The following is a 19,283-nucleotide window of genomic DNA, read 5'->3' on the forward strand; positions in this document are numbered from 1 at the left end:
CTCTCGCCCACTTGAATCCTGTCCCTTTTGCACCTTTATAGTTCTAATAACTATTGAGTTGATGATTTTGCCACCTGGGGTCAGTGTCCGATTTGACCGCGATCGAAGTGCATGTTCGGTTTGAAGTTTTGCCGCTCGCTCCGCCTTATCGCCGCCTCAGCTAAGCTCGGAGAAAACAAGAAAATCAACTAAAAAGGTCAGTCCATTCACTCCACTTCCTTGCATCCATTTGCGCTGTGACATTTGCAAAATTTTATATACCTACTGCCGAGAACCAGCTCACGCATCGCCAGTGTTAAAGAAGTTTAGTTGGTTTTTAAAAAAAATATATATATTTGTATATATATTTTTTTTTTTCATAGGCTTCCCTATTAATTTGGAAACCCACTGTACATAATTATTTAGTTTATATATATATATATCGATACAAATAATATTACACTGGCTGTTGTATCATTTTTATATTTTGAAATTGTGAGATTGTCCTTTGCGCTTGTAATGTGTATTTAATATTTCAAAGTGTTATTTTTATTAATTCTGATTTTATTTTTTATTATTGTTATCTTCGGTGGAAGAAAGTTAAAGTCTACTGAATACAATTGCAAGATAAATATATCAATATTTGATAAAATAAAAGCAAGTTACAAATAACTGTAATAAAAAAAATGTGTATTTATTTATGTCATTGGATAAGGGATAATTATTATTTTTTTAATTGCAGATCCTGTTTATGGTCGGACGCGGCTACCTACGGCCGGACCCCAACAAGCTGCGCTCGGACTGCCCGCGCGCTCTCAAGCGCCTCACCGAGGACTGCATCAAGCTGGAGCGCGGCGAGCGGCCGCTGTTCCGCCAGATCCTGACCTCGCTGGAGGGAATGCTCCGCGCCCTGCCCAAAATAACCCGCAGCGCTTCGGAGCCGAGCCTCAGCAGAGCGCACCTGCAGGGCTCCGACGATTTCTTCGTCTACCAGTGCGCTTCGCCAAAGACTCCTGTCAATTTCCAGTTCGGGGGCACCGGCGGCGCCGGGAGCAGCTTCCCCGCTTTCTACGGCTCCGGCGCTGGCAACATTTGAATCCGGAGAGAAATAAAAATAATCCCCGGATGGTATATTTTTCTAGCGGCGATCGTCTCTTCCGATTTTTCGAATTCGAATTTGGAGTTCTCGTTTTTACCCAGTCCACAGTCGAACGGCGGGATTTTGTTATTATATTTAATGGAAACTAATTAAATAAAATTTGGTAAAAAAGAATGGCCAAAAATTCTGAAAGCGAACTGCTAAATCATCATCATTCGCTTATCTGCACCCAGTTGTACATAGGGCTCCGCATTGGTTAACCGAATGCGGCGTGTTTCCATCATCCCTCGCACGAAGGTAAGGTTTCAGTCTTACACTTCAGGTGCCAGTCGAGATCAAAGAAATATCGCAGTTTAAACAATCCTTTAAATCAATATTTTATGTCCACCCTGCCAGGAATCGAACCCAGGCCCTCGAGAATTACGTGAACATGCCAAACCACAGCACTACGAGGCGGACTTTTCTCCGATTGATTTTCTTTTTCAGGATTTTTACCCGAGAGCGGCCATCGAGTAGAAACACTTGTTCAGGGTTCTGACTTTCTTTCACACACAGAACTGTATTCTTGATCTGCCTGCATACTTAATGATCCATAGGGATCATAGGAAAATATATATTTGGTTTGGAAAAAACAATTTGATACAATATCTTCCCAAACAATGTTCGGGAGAAACACTATGGAAGCAATATTTGCCTATTGTGGTCAAGTTTCTAAAAGTTAAACATTTTATGATCATCATCAACATATCCTTTTCCGAACCTAATTCTGCTTAAGGCTCTAAATGTTTGCATCAATCGCAGTGCAATAATAAAGAGAGGATGATAGTCTCGGTGCTAGAAACTGTGAAATAATGCAGTGTATAAACGCCTTTTTGAATCAATATTTCTCATATTGAACATGATACCTCATTATGCATTGTAGACAAACACGCTTACTACTAGATCACGAGGCGTTCAAAGATTTTAATTCATTATCCATCGTAAAATTAAAACCAGGATCTGATTTATTTGGTTTCCAATCAATATACACGGTTAAGCAAAATTCATTCAATAATTGCATTATTTATTTTTTTCATAACTAACCTATTTCAAAACAGAAATACAATCAAGTTTGCTACAGCGCTGATAATATTTGATTTGGCTGAAAAAATATCAGAACTGTATATTTTTTCAATCGGCAACTATTTATTTCAATCAATTTAGAACAAATTTAGACTAACTGAAATGTTATCTTTCGTAGCTGACCGTTTTTAAAACAGGAATAAATTCAAATAAGGAATAAGTTTGTTTATATAATTTGATATTTAATTTTTGGTTTATGTGTATATAATTGTTTTTTCATTTTTAAATAGCGACTTTACCGAATATTAGGCGCAACAAATACATCGCCTGTGTACTGGTAAAACTCTCGAAATGTATTGAATCGATCAGTTTTGAAAGAAAAGTATTGCCTCATTTTTACATAGCTTCAAAAACACATGTTTAGAGCCAGATTGCCAAACTTCAGAGGAACATTCTTTATGGTAAACTTCCTAATATTTTTTTGGTCTGGCCCTAAAACACCATGTATATAATGTGATTTTTTATTTAATATTTCGCCTTGTGTATTAACTAGTATGTATGTTTCTTTTTTTTTGTGTTTATTGCAATCGGTTTGACAACAGCTGTTCACTATTCATTTATACCTCCTCGTTGTAAACAAATTGGATTCGATCATCGCAAGACGAAGACAGTAGCTTTTGTCGACAAATTAAAATTTCTTCGTGAAATGAGGCGCCGAGAGCCAGAGCAACTTGACTGACATTTGTTTTTTGACAAAATGGCTTCCCAGTTTACAGTCGAACTTGGTTATTACGAGGAAGACAGGACCGACTGAATTTGCTCGTTATAAGCATTACTCGTTTTACCAGAGAAAGGTTTTTAAATCCAATTGCCATTGCATATTGTCGCCATTTAAAATTATAATAAATGCTTACAAAAATATCAGTTTCCTTTGTTACGCGGATGAAAAAAACTAAATCAAAACAAACGTGAAACGGAGCATCATTCTCTCTAAAAAAATTAGCCTAGAGTTTCTCTGGCAGTAATAATTTTTTTAATGTGGTGCTTACTTCTGAATTTCGGGTGCTTGTCGCCGTCGCTTGCAATTAATAGCGAAAGTGGAAGATCGGACGGTGCTTTATTCACTAAATACTTCAAATTTGACATTTATCAACAATATTTTGAGTTTGTCCAAATTTTTGTAGACAAGGACTGGATTCAACTCCCTGGGGAGCTGTTTATATTAACATATTACAACAGAGATGAAGAACATTTAAGAGAAGGTAATATAGAAGTCCAGGCATCTACAGGGCTTATGACCTGTCAATGGCTGGTTTAAGTGGCCACTTTACACACTGTGTAACATTCACCATTCTGCCTATATTTGAACATCTATATTCCTTCCTTCTCTTCTCTTCTCCTGTCCTGTCCTTGTCTACAAAAATTTGGACAAACTCAAAATATTGTTGATAAATTACCTGGTCCATGAAGAAGTATAGAAATTGAAAAAATAATATTTTCAGGCGTTGCCTAGTATGTAGGTGAAATAATTCAATTTGATGAATCTCATTCGCATAAATTTTACGCACTTAAACCAGCCATTGACAGGTCATAAGCTCTGTAGATGCCTGGACTTATATATTACCTTCTCTTAAATGTTATTCATCTCTGTTGTAATATGTTGACATTTATGTTTCTTTGGCATATTTCTCTTTTAGTTCAGTGCCACATGGTGGCATTTAAAACATTTTTTAAAAATAAAATCATGGTTATATTATATAGATTCCACAAACCATATATGTAGTTAGTAATTTTATTTTCTTTAATGTAGGTATATAAGTCCCCTTTAACCGAATCACCGAAATACTTTTTGTATTACCATATTCTTTACTGCTTTCATTTATTTATTTATTCATATAAAAAAACATACTACAAACAAAAAAATAACGTATCCCTAACTCTATGAGGCCAAGAGCCCTGTGTACCACAAAATTGAAAGTGAAAGTATGCATATTATTAAATAATGCTACAAATAACAAATATTACATGAACACAAATTCAAATAAACATCTGGACAACACGCTTAATAGTCCTATATATAAATCTATGCAATGTCTCGCAGCAGTCTTCCTGCAATGGTCTCTTCCCATAGACAAAATCCAAACTTGTGCACTTCTTCCGAAAATGGCCTTCGTTTTGGAGAACTTAATACATTAATCTAGGACATTGAACACTCTTGGGGCCACAAAAGAAAAATTTAATAATTCAAAGTACGGGAAAACCTCGGGTGAGTATCACAAAAAAGAAGAAAAGAAAGGGCAAACCATTCGGAAGCAACTAGGAACTTTGAAGACCTCACGGTGTACCTTGAACGACAAGAGCAAACATCTTCTGCCGAGCTGCTTCTCATTAAACGCCTTCGAAACGAGATCAAGCTGCAAAAGAACATTCTTCTCGTATGAAGCAAAATAAATATCACATTTTTTACTTCCTCGATTTAGTTTTGTATTCCATCATGCGGGAATGTTTTTAGAAATCTCATATTTTTGTTCATTCTATGCCGCACGTTTTCGCTGTCTACGTATTTTCCGGTTCAACCGAATTTTCATTTAACCGAAGCCTCATTGACCCCATCAAATTTGGGTAAACGGGACTGTGGTGTATATGCAGGTATATAATAATTGAAAGTCAAAAAGCACGATATTGATTGTCATATTTAATAACATATGAAAGTAGATTTTAAGCATGCCAGGTGATAAATAACGAGCTGGACCTGGCTTGGACACTTGGCTGTGGATGCCTCAGCAGGAAGGCTGCCGATGGCCATCTTTCGGCTTTATTTGGGAGAACTACGAGACACAGGATTTATGAGGTGAGAGTGCTCGGTGATAGGGTCTCCCGGAGGCGTCTGGTGGTGTCCACATTTTTCACTATGAGCGGATTTGGAAAAAGAAAGAGAAGTCAGTTGCACGCTTTAATGTCATCTAAATACTCATTAAAGGCGTAATCGGCCTTTTTACAAAGGACGCGTTTTATATATTATATGTTTCGGATCAAATCTCTTTTTAAGAGATACGTATTTGTTTTTTTTTTTGTCTAAAAACCACATAGGTCCAATTGAGGTCTAAAAACAGCGAATGTCACGCGAACATTTTATTAAATATACACATAATGTTTATAAATTCTACACTCAAAGTAGATCTATAATTTTATTTAATTTGATGACATAAAAACAATAGTAAAAGCGTGGTATTTGGTTTAAACTCTCAAACTTGAAGTTTTTAAAACGAGGTCTTCAATTATGGATGTCCCTTTTTTTTTAGATGTATATGGTTATCAGTGGATTTCTATAGTTATAACCGCAGTCATAATTATTTTTAATTTGTAATTATAATAAAAATAGTACAAAATAATTGTTTATAATAAATGTAGCATTCTTATATTTATTTTAATTTGTCCCTGTGATGTGAAACATAGGAATTTTACCATCTAACTCCATGCTCGGATTAAATTAATATCAAATGTCGCTCGGTGGCGTGTGGCTCTCGTCACCTCGCATAATACTTAGCTAATTAAAAGTACATTCCATGTATGTATATATTATTGTAAAATGATTTTTAACTAATCTAGTAATGTTAAAATTATAGGAGCATACGTGATTTAGGAGTGAGCCAAATCTGCCGCTAAATTGTTAGCGGTAATTGGAACTTTAAGTGCGGACGTTGAAGATAAATGAGGCAAGCGAAACTGTTGTACGTAGACCTAATGCAAATTCTACAAAATTACAGTATCTTGTAAGGTTATTTAGTTATTAAACTAATTATGCCTAGTCTAGAACTCTGTTACGCCAGCATGTTATTACATATAGGAAACGCATTTTTAAAAAAACATTTCGGGCCTTTTTAAAACTTAACTAATTAGGGCCTATTGTTAAAACGATGAAATAAAAAATCTGCCTTCATTAAAGTATGTAATTTTTAATCTAACACGCATTTATCATTAAGGTTTACATCGGGATTGGCGACATGCCATTTGTATTAAAAATGATGTTTCATTTATTATAAATCGACATGTCAGTTTAAAAAGGATGCGTTTTTTTAGAATTTCAATTTTAGAAGCGGCTTCAAATGCGATTTTTTTTAATTTTAAATATGTTGCTAGTGTGAAAATGTAAGATCGGCTTCAAATGCTAGTTTTTATACAAAATAAGTATCATTTGAACTTGTAATTAATGACTGTAATTGAAACATTTGACAATAGATCTAATGTTTCTATTAATGGTGATGTTTTAAAATAAGAATATGAGTTCGGTATTGCCGTAGGGAAAAAATAGCACTAGGAGCCGATCAAAGAGTTCTAGGTATGCGACACTTAAATGTAACAAATTAATAAAATGTGTGCGTGTTTGTGTGGATGACGTTTTAATTTTCCTAGTTAATTTATTTACTTGTGTTTTATTTTCTAGCGTGAAAAGACTGCAAATATTATTCATTAATTTCAAGCGTGTGTAAAATGTATTTTATCTTTCAGATTATTTTTAGTGATATTTTTTCAATTTCTGCAATCACTGAAATGTTTACTAATCATGAATTTTGTAATGTGTCAAATTTGTTATATTTTTAGCTCAATTTGTTAGAATATATGTATGTAATGTATAAATATTATTGATTGACTTTTCGCTGGGGATGTTTTATCGTTTTCCGAAACATTGAAATGTCATATCTGTACATTTAAAAAAATGTTTTTATAAATTTCAGAAATAAGTTTGTTCACATACATTCAGTTTTTTATTAGTTTTGCAAAAAAGAACTCTTAAATTGAATGATGAAAAATGGATAACACGAAAAAAAAAGTATCATTTCCCGTTCAACACCCATTGGTGCATAGGGTACTGCATTGGTAAGCCAAATGCAGCGTATTTCGATGGTGATCAGTCTTACGCCTCAGGTCCAGAGTGGTGATATATAATATTTCACGTTCAACCTGCCAGGAATTGAACCCAGGACCTCAAGAATGGTAGGCGAACGTGCCAACCATTACACATCAAAGTGGACTTATCTCCACTTGATTTTCTTATTCTGGATTTTCATCTGAGAGCAGCCATCGAGTCAAAAACACTCATCAGGATTCTGATTCTATTTCACACACAAAGCTGCATTTTTCATCTGCCCGGATGCAGAAAAAAGAGCCGAAATATAACATATGAATCAACGTTTCGAAAACATAAATATAACATCCCTAGGATTTACTGTAATAAATTGGAGTGAATTATTAGTATGATTTTTTAAACTGGTTTTGCAAATCGTTTTTGAATTTGTTATTTCAGTTTTATTAAAATTGTTCAATCTTTACCATTGGAGATGTGTTTAATCTTACGTAGCTTAATTTTAGCCAATTAGAACATGACAAACAACTGCGGGTCAGTGTAATGTTTAGTTATAATTATCCCCCGATCATTTCTGTTTACAAAATGGTTTTATCTATGACAGGATTATCTGCCCTTATTTTAGGGACATGTGTATCTTATTACGGTTTCGTTTTCATGTGTGGTTATTTATCTAGAATAATAATCTAGGAATCAAATTTTATTATTAAAATATCTGAGACACTTCGAGCTAATGATGTTTTTTTTTAAATTACCACTGTAATATTTAACTATGCCAAAACAAATTGAAAGGTACACGGCAGAAACGGGCTATGTTATATATATTTTAAATACAATTACAGAAAAAAACCGACAAAAACCTCTACTTTATATTTTTTTAAATCCTTCCTTGAACTGAGCAAGCTCTTTGCAGCAATTATAGCATTTTTACTGTTTTTTTTCTAATATTTTACTCTATATTTATTTCCTACAATTAACTAGACAGGCAGTCACATTTTGTTAGTTTTGAATTTTCCATTCTTTTGAACTCATTCAGGGGAAAAAAAATGGCAAATCTCGAAAATTGGGAAAATTCTATGATTCCGTTTTAGCCGTGTACATTTCAATTTTATTTACATCATCATCAGCCCTCTCGTGTCCAATGATGAACATAGGCCTCCCCCTTAGATCTCCACATCTCCCTATCCTGAGAGAACTGCTTCCTGCAACCCGTCTTATTCCATCAGACCACGCCCTTTCTATGCTTGTCTGCACTTTTTCTGCCTGTTCTGGGTCGCTAGTCCATCTAGAGTCTGCGGTTCTGGCTATATGACCCGCCCAGCTCCATTTCTGGTTGGCAACCCTGTGGAATCTGTGAACTTGGATGGTATTCTTATCCGTGTATTGGTCCTTTCTTCTTTTAATGAAATATCCAGTTACATATCGACAGTATAAAAGCTATGCGAGTCATGTCCTACTTAAACCCAAAGACTTTTTTCAGAATTTTAAGCTGCATCGTACAAGCTGACACCCGTGGATATTGGATGTAAATAAATTTTAGCATTTGAATCAAAAACTTTCTTGAAAAATTTATATGACACAAAATTGAACTTATTATTACTGTCGATATATTACTCTTACAGGTAGATAGAGTGTTGCCGCAACTAAAAACAAAAGTGAAGATTTAAAAAATATATCGTCTGTGTGAGTTTAATACTGCGTATGAGACAAAAAATCAAAATACGTTTTTTGGCATTTTTAATTGAATGGGACAAACCGCATTGATCGGTATATTTGACTTTCGAAACTGACCAATAGACTGCTTGCATTCGATTAAATTCAGTACTGCGAACAAATCCTCCCTACTAAACAAGCAAAGCAATATATGTATATATAAATATGTATATCCCTAAACCCGATACAGCGGATAAGATGTACTTAATTTGCGTAGAGGCAATAATTCGTAACTGCCAAAATGAGGAACTTCAGCCCTACAGGAAATTGGATACAAAAATATTTTCTTGCGCGCGGTAAAAATTAGAGCATTTCTTGAAAATGTACAAAAAAAATAAAATATTTTAATAAAAACATACTACTTTGATTGACGTCACTGGTTCATATGAACCAACCAATGATGGGAGAGCTATGAAGGATATCCGGTTAGCTTACCGTAAATGAACCAATGGGAAGAACTAACAAAGAACAGCCTCTAATGTCGCACGCGGAGTTACTTCAGAAATACAAAACTTTAAAAATACACTTTTTTATATAAATCAACGCAAAATAAACTGCATTTAAATTAATTTATTATCTTTTTTTTCCGAAATCGAAAGTTTTTTTGTCCCTCCTGAACATTTTGACAAATGGTTCATTCGCGGTAATTTGACTAGAAATACGATGTGTTGTATTTTTTTAAAATCAAAGACCTTAATAGGCAAGTGAAGTATTCATGTAGCGTGCATTTATTTAATTATTTTATGTGCAGAGTAAATTTATTCAGAATACAGTGGAACCTCTATATTCATAATATTCAATAATCGTCATATTTTGATATCAATTTCTTTACCCCGTATTAATTAGTATTTTCCATATTCGTCATCACTCCCACCGCCGGCACTCGCACTGTGACCCTATGACAAAAATAAAGAAGTTCTGTGTTTTTTTTAAATATTTGTCATTAAAACTAAGCCAAAATTAAAAATATATATATTATGTAACGTATTATCAGCGCCATGATTTTTACAATTTTATGGTTTTGAAATTATGATGTGATGTGCCTGTGATGTCTCGAGTCTACAGTGAGTTGTCCCGATTGGTGGGTTGGCTTCCCGGTAACTGGATATGTATCACGACACCATGTAGTGGATGATTTCGGAGTACTAGTGATGTCGTTTGAAGTAGTTCATTTTTATTAATTCATACATTTTTGAGAAACTTGTACAATTAGATGCTCTAATTTTTACACGTAAGAAAATATAAAATTATTATTTTCTGTTTTGTTTTAATTGATAGCAACTCTTGTTATCAACATTACCCTTCCCCCTTTTCCATTTCTACCACTATGCATATCTATTTAGTACAATAAAGTTTAAACAACATTTTCGTACGATTTTTTGGAGTTGGAAAAACAAATTAATTGAATTTCATCTGTTTCTTATGGGAAAATTGTTTCCATATATATCATATTCTATATTCTTTGATTCCTAGGGCCCGTATTACAATGATAAGTCGACTTTTACTTTCAATTTTACCTATAAAGTGAAATTAAGTTTTCCGTATGAAATAAGTAATATTTTTACTTTTTTTTTCTGAACATGTTTAATACAGGTTACCGACAAATATACCTTAAATTTTCATACAAATATACACATTTTCGTACATAAATATCAATTTTACTCTATACCATCTCGATATGCACCAATGATGATAGCGTTTGTAATTGCGGCCCGGGAACATATTAATGACGAATGTAGAGATTCCACTATGATAATTTGTTTTATTTAGTACAATGTTATATAACAAAGTCAAATATTACAAATAACTATCATTTATACATTTACGAACATTAAATATTCCCGAATCCTATATGAGAACGAACCTCCCGAGTATTCTAATACGTTTAGTATTTAAACATGTATTTTGTAGTTAGTATTTACAAATTGCCAATTAGCAAAAGAGTCTACGAGCGAAACTACCATCAAAGGAATTTGAGATTTAGCATTTTATGAGAAATATTTACTCAAGATTCGCAGATATTTCTGGAATGTCTTTGAAATGGGAATATAGAATGCCTTCTATTCAAATTTACAGAGCTAGTGACCTTACTGGCAGGTTTCGGTTGTAACTTTAAACAAACCACCGTGCCGTCGTAGACAGAGAGGATGGAAAGCTGCAGAAATGCAATCTCTGTCTGGTAAAACGTAGGATAGGTGCGCAAATGTCGAGATCTGTACATTATGTGGATCTCGACATTTGTACATAGTTTTACCACACAGATCGTATTTCTACAGCATTCAGCCTACTTTCATACTTGTTTTTACAATTCTAACTTTATATGCTGTATAATATTTCTTCAATTCATCCACCTGCTAAGTGGAATCAATTCTCATATCCGGTCCAGGGAATAGGAAATAGTACAGTGAAAATTACCTCGAGTATTCCATGGTCGCCACATGTTCAAATGGTCAGTGCATTTGCCTATCGTGCAAGAGGTCTCGGATTCCATTAATTAAAAAGGTGTTTTTACATTAAAATATTTCACCTGGACTGGCACCCGAAGCGAGAGTCAGAGTGCTTATCTTATTACGATACGCTGCAGTCGGTGTACTGTCAGTTTATTTTTACCTGATAGTAGCCATCAAATTGAAAATACTCCTCCAGTAGCTCAATCACAAATAACTATTGACGTGCTTAAAATCATGCTAAGCATTTGAGCGATCACAATGAACAATAATGAACGTGCTTAAGTTATCGCAGTCATAAGTCAACGCATGTGTAATCTCTAAATCAACGCTCGTGTCAGTTTGTTTTTGATTTTCCTCGTAAATAAATACAGTTCACTGGCGAAAAATCGGCGTTTACTATAAATAATAATACAATATATTGCATTTGCAAAATAGTAAGGAGTATCTAATACAAAAAAGTGAAAATTAAATTATAATTACTATGGCGACTGCTTTTCTTGACATTTGGCTTGCCAACCGCCAGCTAAATGCAATGAATAGCATGATAAATAATAAATAAATAAATAAAAATAGCTGTTATGGAATATTTTCCATATTTACACTGGTGAAATTAAAATATGTGTGGATTATACTTCGCAAAATGTAAATATTTTGACATTTAATATTAGGTGTTCACAGATGTTCCATTGTGATCGCAAATATGATAAACAACTATGGTGAGAAATTGTTATCACGTCGCTTATTAGCACGTCGATAGTTATTTGTGATTGAGCTACAGGGTTCTATACTGTATCATTCTTTCTGCACGGACACGGGATCACTTAAATCAGCTAATAACATATACGCCCTCTAAGGGCAGGCTTCCATTGACTTTTCAAAGAGGTTCTCTCATCTCTATTGATTATCTAAAAATCTCGATAAACTCCCAAGGGTTTAAATTCAATTCAAATTTAGATATACTCATAATAATTTAGTTGACTATTAAATCCCACTGAAAGTAAATTTGGTGAAATAAGTTCTTATAAAATCTGTTAAACATTTCTGCAAATTCTGACTGTCGTTCATCGCAAACAAATCTGATTTATTTAGTTTAAACCATTTGTGAAGTTGCTTTTGTATTTGGTTCGCTATGAAATTTCGAATGGATGACAATTATATGGAATTTAGTATCTAAATGATGACCTGTGTATAAAATCAAAAATAAATTATTGTTCAAAATATTTGAGTTTTTATTGTATTTTTAATCTATTTGTGCTTTATTCAGTTTTCTCAAAACAATATATTTTTTAATCATTCAAATATTACTATCGGGGAACAATCAGTTATCGCTGTATTATTAAGGTGATTCTAAATGAATTGCAAAGAATAAAACGTATCTTTATAAATGCACATAGAAACAGTAAAGGAATCCTTACAATATTGTGTTAAGAGATTAGCTATAACAATTGCATTGACCTTATAAGATTATTTCTCTTCGATCTATACCCAGGTCACGAATGTATGTATGCATGTGTATATAGGTACTATTTACAATTGTACATAAATCTGTGTATGTTTCTGAGAATGTTTACATTTTTGAGAATGTTACATTTACAAAATTCTTTAAAAATCAACAATTTTAGTTGTAAGAATAGCTTATTAATTAATGTTAGTAAATATTAGTATATAGCCACTTACTGACTTTTTATGTCTACCGGTTTCGAGACATACCAGTCTCTACATTAGGACACTCACCACACTATCATGCAGATACCAAAATACACTTTCACCTTCACCGCAGTATACATAGTATTAACAAAAAATATATAAATTACATGCAGACTTATAGGGAGATGCAATCACCACCATGTCTGAACATGCACCAAAAATTAGGTTAATAATATTTAGTGATATCTTGGAGAATGGGTGGAAGTTTGGGAATGCGAGGGGCTAGGAGTTTGAACGTTACACATAGTTGCATTTTTTCATAAATACTATGTTTATTACAGTAAAAGTGAAAGTGTGTTTTAGTATTTGCATGTTAGTGTAGTGAGTGTCCTGACTAAAGGACAGGTACATCTCGAAACCTGGAGGCATGAAAAGTCGGTAAGTGGTTATATATTAATATTTACTAACATTTGTTAAAATGTTTGACGACAAAGTTAATGCTTTAAACATAAATAATTTTATTTCATTTGGAAGATGGAATTATCAGAAAAATATCTTATCTGACTGTATTTTCGGTGAACTTGCTTCTTTATTTTAAAATTACACCATTAAAAAAGAAGTGATAATCCTCGTGAAAATTTTGTTTTAATTTCTTAAACCAATTAATTAAATTATATCTTTAATTTGACATCACATAATGACTATACTAACCGTACGAGAGACATAACAAGACTTGACAACAAGAAACAACATAGGGTGGATTGATATTTATTTTTTTAAATACTAATGCTAGGCAAACGCAATGACCACTACTCCATGAGGCTGACTAATCTCCAGTCAATTTAACGGTTTTTCAAAATTATAAATTCATAGAATATAAAAAAGTTAATTAGTAACAATAATTTATTAACTAAATTTAATTATAACTGTATTTTGTCCACTTATGCAACTGATATTATTTTGATAATAAGCTATTATTGTAATCATTACTTGACTAAAGACAGTAATCAAATAAAAATTGTTTTTATAATTAATTATTGATTTTGTGAGTGTATGCAAATAATATACTACCTTCTCAAACAAATGTTTGCCTAATAAAATAGGTAAACACACCTATTTCGTATAACATGCAACATGCTATTTACCCAAATAAAAAAAAAACATTATTTATCAATATTGTCATGGGGATTATTGCGTAAACACATTTATGAAGACACTTTGAAAATAAACTCGATGAATATCTTTTTTTTAATAATGAATGATGATATAAATCAGACATATTGCCTTATGCTTTTTAAGAAGTAACTTTTGGGTACCTATTTAGGGCATACATTATTATTTTTTCATTCACTAATTACAACAGGGATGGAGAATACCTTAAATAAGGGAATATGGAAGTCAAGGCATTTACAGGGCTTATGACCTGTCATTGGCTGGTTTTTGTCTATAAACATTTGGACAAACTCAAATATTGTAATTTTTTTATTCATTTAACTTTTTATAGATAATGTAAATTGTACATTGCCAAATGGCAATTTCTTCCAACCAACCAATAAAATAAAAGTTTTATTTATATAATTCAAGTTACAAAACATATTCAATAGAAAATAAAAAATCTAAAGATGTACAAAAATATGAATAAATGTATATGTATATAAATGACCTTAAATCAATATTATTATTTAATAGGAACAAAGAGGAAAGGAGGAGAGATTAACTCTCCCTTCCCAGTGATGTGTAGCTAGTACATATTGCATCTAATAACTTTAATATCTCCATTAATATAATAAATGATGGGTTGAGATTTTCGGTATTCCTTCATTATACATTTACGTATCGATAAAAATGTTTTTTTTATTAAATAATTAATGCTTAAAAGGGGTTTTGTCAAAAATCGGAGACATCACTAACACAATACAAAGTTTACCAATGTGTCGCATGTTGCGTTCGTAGTAAAAGAGTAATCCTAATGTATAATTATCTTGCACACTCTTTACATCTCACTCTCGATAATACAGGTATATTGAGCGAGAGAGACCATTTTCATGCGTCACACGCGCGAACAGCAAAGTTTCTTGTTCTCCTCCAGGACACCCGTTAGCTGCGTTAGTAGCTTCCCGGCTTTCATTGGGGGCGGTTCTTTTGCGCTGAGAGCGTGAATTAATGTTTTTTTTTTCATGTTTTTAGCAATTAGATTAAAAATATCATCACTTTTGACTTCAACTATAAATAATTGAAGCAATTGCCGATGAATTTACACTTTAAAAATCTCTTATTTTTTTGCATGTGTAGTGACTACACAGCACTGTAACGCACGGATGTTTTTAGGACAGTAAGGGAAAGGTTAAAGAAATCTTGGTGCACACTTTAGGGTTATGTTAAAATGTATTTGTATAAAAATCAACAATCCAAAATTATTTTTTCGTAATTTTAAATTATTTTTTTATTATCTTCATCATAAATACTATAGATGCCACGAATATTTGGATACTATTCGGATACATTTTTTAGGCCGAATACCAAATCATTAATAAAACATGTATCTATTGTAATCACAAATTATTAGTTAAATACTTTAAATCTATCAGTGGCAAGTTGTGATGTATGAAAACAATTTTTTCATCATTTGTTGGTAGCAAATGATTGCACTTTTCCACATAAATAATACCTCGCGAGATCTTGTTACACAGCGACACACACCCAGTGTAGTATCTTCACTACAAATCTCATAATATTCCCAAATAGGCGATTTTTTATTAAATGGTGCCATGACGTATAATGAACAAATAATGACTAATTAATAATAAGGGCTATTAGTAACAATGTGATATAATAACGAACAAGTAACGCATTTCGCAACATGATTTACTCGCAAATGAAACAAATACGCCCGCCCCATCACCCCGCACGTACCGGAATGAACATTAAGCTGCAGAATATTCGGCGCTTCAGCCGAGAGCGTGACCGAATACCGAATCACTATTCAGTAGATACACTGTAGGATATAAAAGAATTGGCATGGCTTAGCTTAAAATCTTATGTAAAACATGTTTTTTTTAATACAGACCGTATACCATGACTTTATTGTCCTTGTATTGTGTTTGAGTGTCCAAATGTTTGTAGACTAATACTGGAATTCAACCCTCTTAGGATTTCATCTAAAGAGTCCAATATCTTTACAGAGACGAGGGAAATAACTTTTTGATAGATATCTCAACCGAGATCAAGAAATGATTGTGGAATGCAAATGTTACAGTGTGTAAAGTGATCACTTAAGCCAGCCAATGACAGGAAATAAGCCATGTGAATACCCAGATTTCCACACTCATCAATAATTCCTCAATCTCGGTTAAGATATGTATCAAATTTGGTGCTGTTTCTTCGTGTAATTGTATCATAAATAAAATAGAATATGTTCTGCATTTTAATAATATTAATTCGGTAATGAGGAAGTTCAGAGGTTTTTTTATATTTTTATTTGTGATAGATTATCGAACCAAGCCAAACCAAAATAAAAAATATATGTTATATTTATGTATAGTAATATCAGTGCTATGATTTTTTAAGTTTTGCCATTTTGAAATTACCCGCCTGTGACATTGTCGCAAGTTCTCTGCGGTGAGTTTTGCTAATTAGCGAATTGGCTTCCCGTAAACTGTAAATTTATCACAACTTTCTATCATTGATTGATTTACAATAATTTGTGACATCATTCAAAGCAGTTCATTTTTATTCATTTTTTCATACATTTTTGAGATACTTCAAAGTTAAATGCTCCAATTTTTACAGGGCGTAAGAAAACATGTTTATTCATTTTCCCATAGAACCGAACTTCCTCATTTTATAAACTTGAATTTTCCACTTGGAAACTAAAATACTTGCACGAAATTTAGTCGGCAATATTATTGGCATTATATTACTGAAGAAGGTAACTAATTTTAAATAAAAATTTCAATTTTGGAAAAGAAATTTCGAGTTGACAGTATTTTACTAAACAATCGCGATAAATCTCGGTCTTTTTGTAAGTCAGGCACGAATTTTGTAGACACAAAGTACGTAGGCAATATATATATATAAAAAAAAAAAATTATTCAGTTTGGAATGAAACAGTTTATTTCACTTAAGGCGCTTCATAACAAAATAAGTGTAAGTGTATAGCTTCCATGTAACAATGTAAAGAATAAATTACTCGTAGACCCATCCCTCGTTAGCCGGAGTCCAGCTGACGACTTCCTTCTCCGTGAACCACAGGGCGATTTCCTTCTTGGCAGACTCCACGGAGTCGGAGCCGTGCAGGATGTTGCGGCCGACCTGGATGCACAGGTCGCCGCGGATGGTGCCGGGAGCGGAGTCGGCCGGGTTGGTCGCCCCCAGCATCACGCGGCCGGTCTTCACGGCGTTCAGGCCCTCCCAGACCATGGGTACGACGGGCCCGGAGCTCATGTACTTCACCAGGCCGGGGAAGAAGGGGCGACCGGCGAGGTCCGCGTAGTGCTTCTGCAGCAGATCTTCGCTGGGCCACACGAATTTCAAGCCCACCAGCTTGAATCCTTTCGCCTCGAACCTCTTGATGATCTTTCCGACGATCCCGCGCTGGACCCCGTCGGGCTTGACCATGATGAAGGTCCTTTCGCGTGCTTCGGCCATCGCGGTTGAGAATAGAGAAAAGATTGACAGTATCGTGGCTATCATGCGGCCCGCTGGAAGCAAAGCGGAAAACCGGTAATGACGTACGCTCCAAAATGGCTAAGTTAAACCACCGATACCCCTTCTACACGGGGTTTCGTTGCTAGCAGCGCCCATAGCGGCAGAACTTGCTTAAAGTTACTGAAAGGCTACTGAAAATCAAAAAGCGTTTATACGATGACAATACAATATTGTCCTAGCTCGTGTAAACTTAGCTTTAATCTATGATATTTCAGGGAGCAGTTCGAGCATATTCTGTTGGTAAAATGGCCACTCACTTGCGTTTTTTTATACGGCGAATTTTCTCTTAAAATAACTGTTATTTTAGTGTAAGAACTAGAATTTAAAGATTTTGTATATTATGATGTCTCTGTCGCGTTATAGAAAAAGTCGAATTTGTTAAATGCTTAGGGATAAGTACTTGGAAACCACATATATAAATAACTGCTAAGAATAAATATTTTGTACCTTTTCCGTATTCCAAATGGCGGCTGTCATGAATGTTTCCCAAATTTACGAAAGTGTATTGCTGTGCTACTGGTACAAATATATGATGAACAAAATAAAATGTATAGTAACACGGGCGACAACTAATAGGTTACTCGCCCAAAGATGGCACATATTATGTATACCCTGGTTCTAAGTTTTTTTTACTTTGCCAAAAATTATACAGGTATACATGACATAACATAATTTTTCAAAATATTTGAAATCGGAAAATATTTAAAACATTCTTTTATGTGAAAAATTATGGTTACCTGCTGTAACACTGTAAAACTGTAACAGTAATTTTTCTTTTGCTGCGCAATGTTCTGCACCGAATTTTATTGAGACTTTATTGTACGTTTATAGTATCAATAAAAAAAACTGTTCTGTTTGACACGGGAGTGTCCCAGTGAGGAATACGTTTAATCAAATCATACAAATGTTTATAACCATGAAACATTAAATAAATAAATAAGCCCTTAGAGTGTGTGTCCCGAATATAAATGATTTTTACTATCGTGCAATCTGTGCAAATCTAGACTATAGCCGTTTTCAATATTTACTTGCTCACTGTGATCAGTGTGTTCTCTGCATGCGTATTCATTGAAGTATGAAATCCAAAATATTTTTAACATTTATAGGAACAAGTCAAAAAAAAATACGGATCCAAGATTTTGTTTCTAGTACCTGAGGCCTTATAATCTAGGAGGTATTGGTTTTGGTTTAACAGATTTACCAGCCACGGGTGCCAACTGACTAATATACTAGTAGTGTTGACACCAGGGTTGCCAAGTTACGGGGAATTCCCCAAACTGCGGGGAATCTCAACTCGATTGGGGATTTTGTGGGGTTTGGTATTATGCGAGGAAAATGGGAGGATTTGAACATTATACCGTTTATAATTATATATTTAGTTAACACATCGATAGTTTGATGGTAAGTGATTAAAACATTAATATTATTATGAATGAAATCAATATTTTTTTAATAGCAACACAATATCAACTTCAAATAGTAATTCGGGGATCCTCTTTTTAACGGAAAATGAAAACAATGATTGACAATGATGACCAGCGTTGCCAGATCTACCGATTTTGAGAGCAATCTACCGATCTTCCGAATTCGATTGAAATTCTACCGATTTTTATGTATTTCCTTGTTTTTTCCACAGCACAAAATGTCCAAATTTGTGGATTAAAGTATCACTCGTGTTTTATTTATGTAATAAATTTTAAGATTTACATTGAATTTATGAAAGTCTTAACGCAAGATTACAGGTTCACGTAAAGATTTCACT

At 33.7% G+C, this 19,283-nt stretch overlaps 2 protein-coding genes across 2 annotated transcripts in view; one reads left to right on the plus strand and one right to left on the minus strand.

Moving 5' to 3' along the window:
* Window positions 1-17,538, plus strand: part of Raf (serine/threonine kinase raf oncogene) — a 34,802-nt gene extending 17,264 nt beyond the window's left edge. Inside the window, exon 10 of the mRNA XM_088239985.1 lies at window positions 722-17,538. Within this exon, the coding sequence (XP_088096111.1) occupies window positions 722-1,075 (354 nt within the window). The 3' untranslated portion in view covers window positions 1,076-17,538. The remainder of the gene's footprint in view (window positions 1-721) is intronic.
* On the minus strand, window positions 16,905-17,506 carry awd (nucleoside diphosphate kinase). The gene has a single exon (XM_088239987.1). It carries the CDS (start codon window positions 17,504-17,506, stop codon window positions 17,000-17,002), a length of 507 nt encoding a protein of 168 aa, XP_088096113.1. The 3' UTR covers window positions 16,905-16,999.
* Window positions 17,539-19,283: the final 1,745 nt, after the last annotated feature.

The sequence above is a fragment of the Micrasema longulum genome, unplaced genomic scaffold (genome assembly GCF_059751315.1).
Source record: "Micrasema longulum isolate JH-2025_06_02 unplaced genomic scaffold, ASM5975131v1 h1tg002322l, whole genome shotgun sequence".
Classification (NCBI taxonomy): Eukaryota; Metazoa; Arthropoda; class Insecta; order Trichoptera; family Brachycentridae; genus Micrasema; species Micrasema longulum.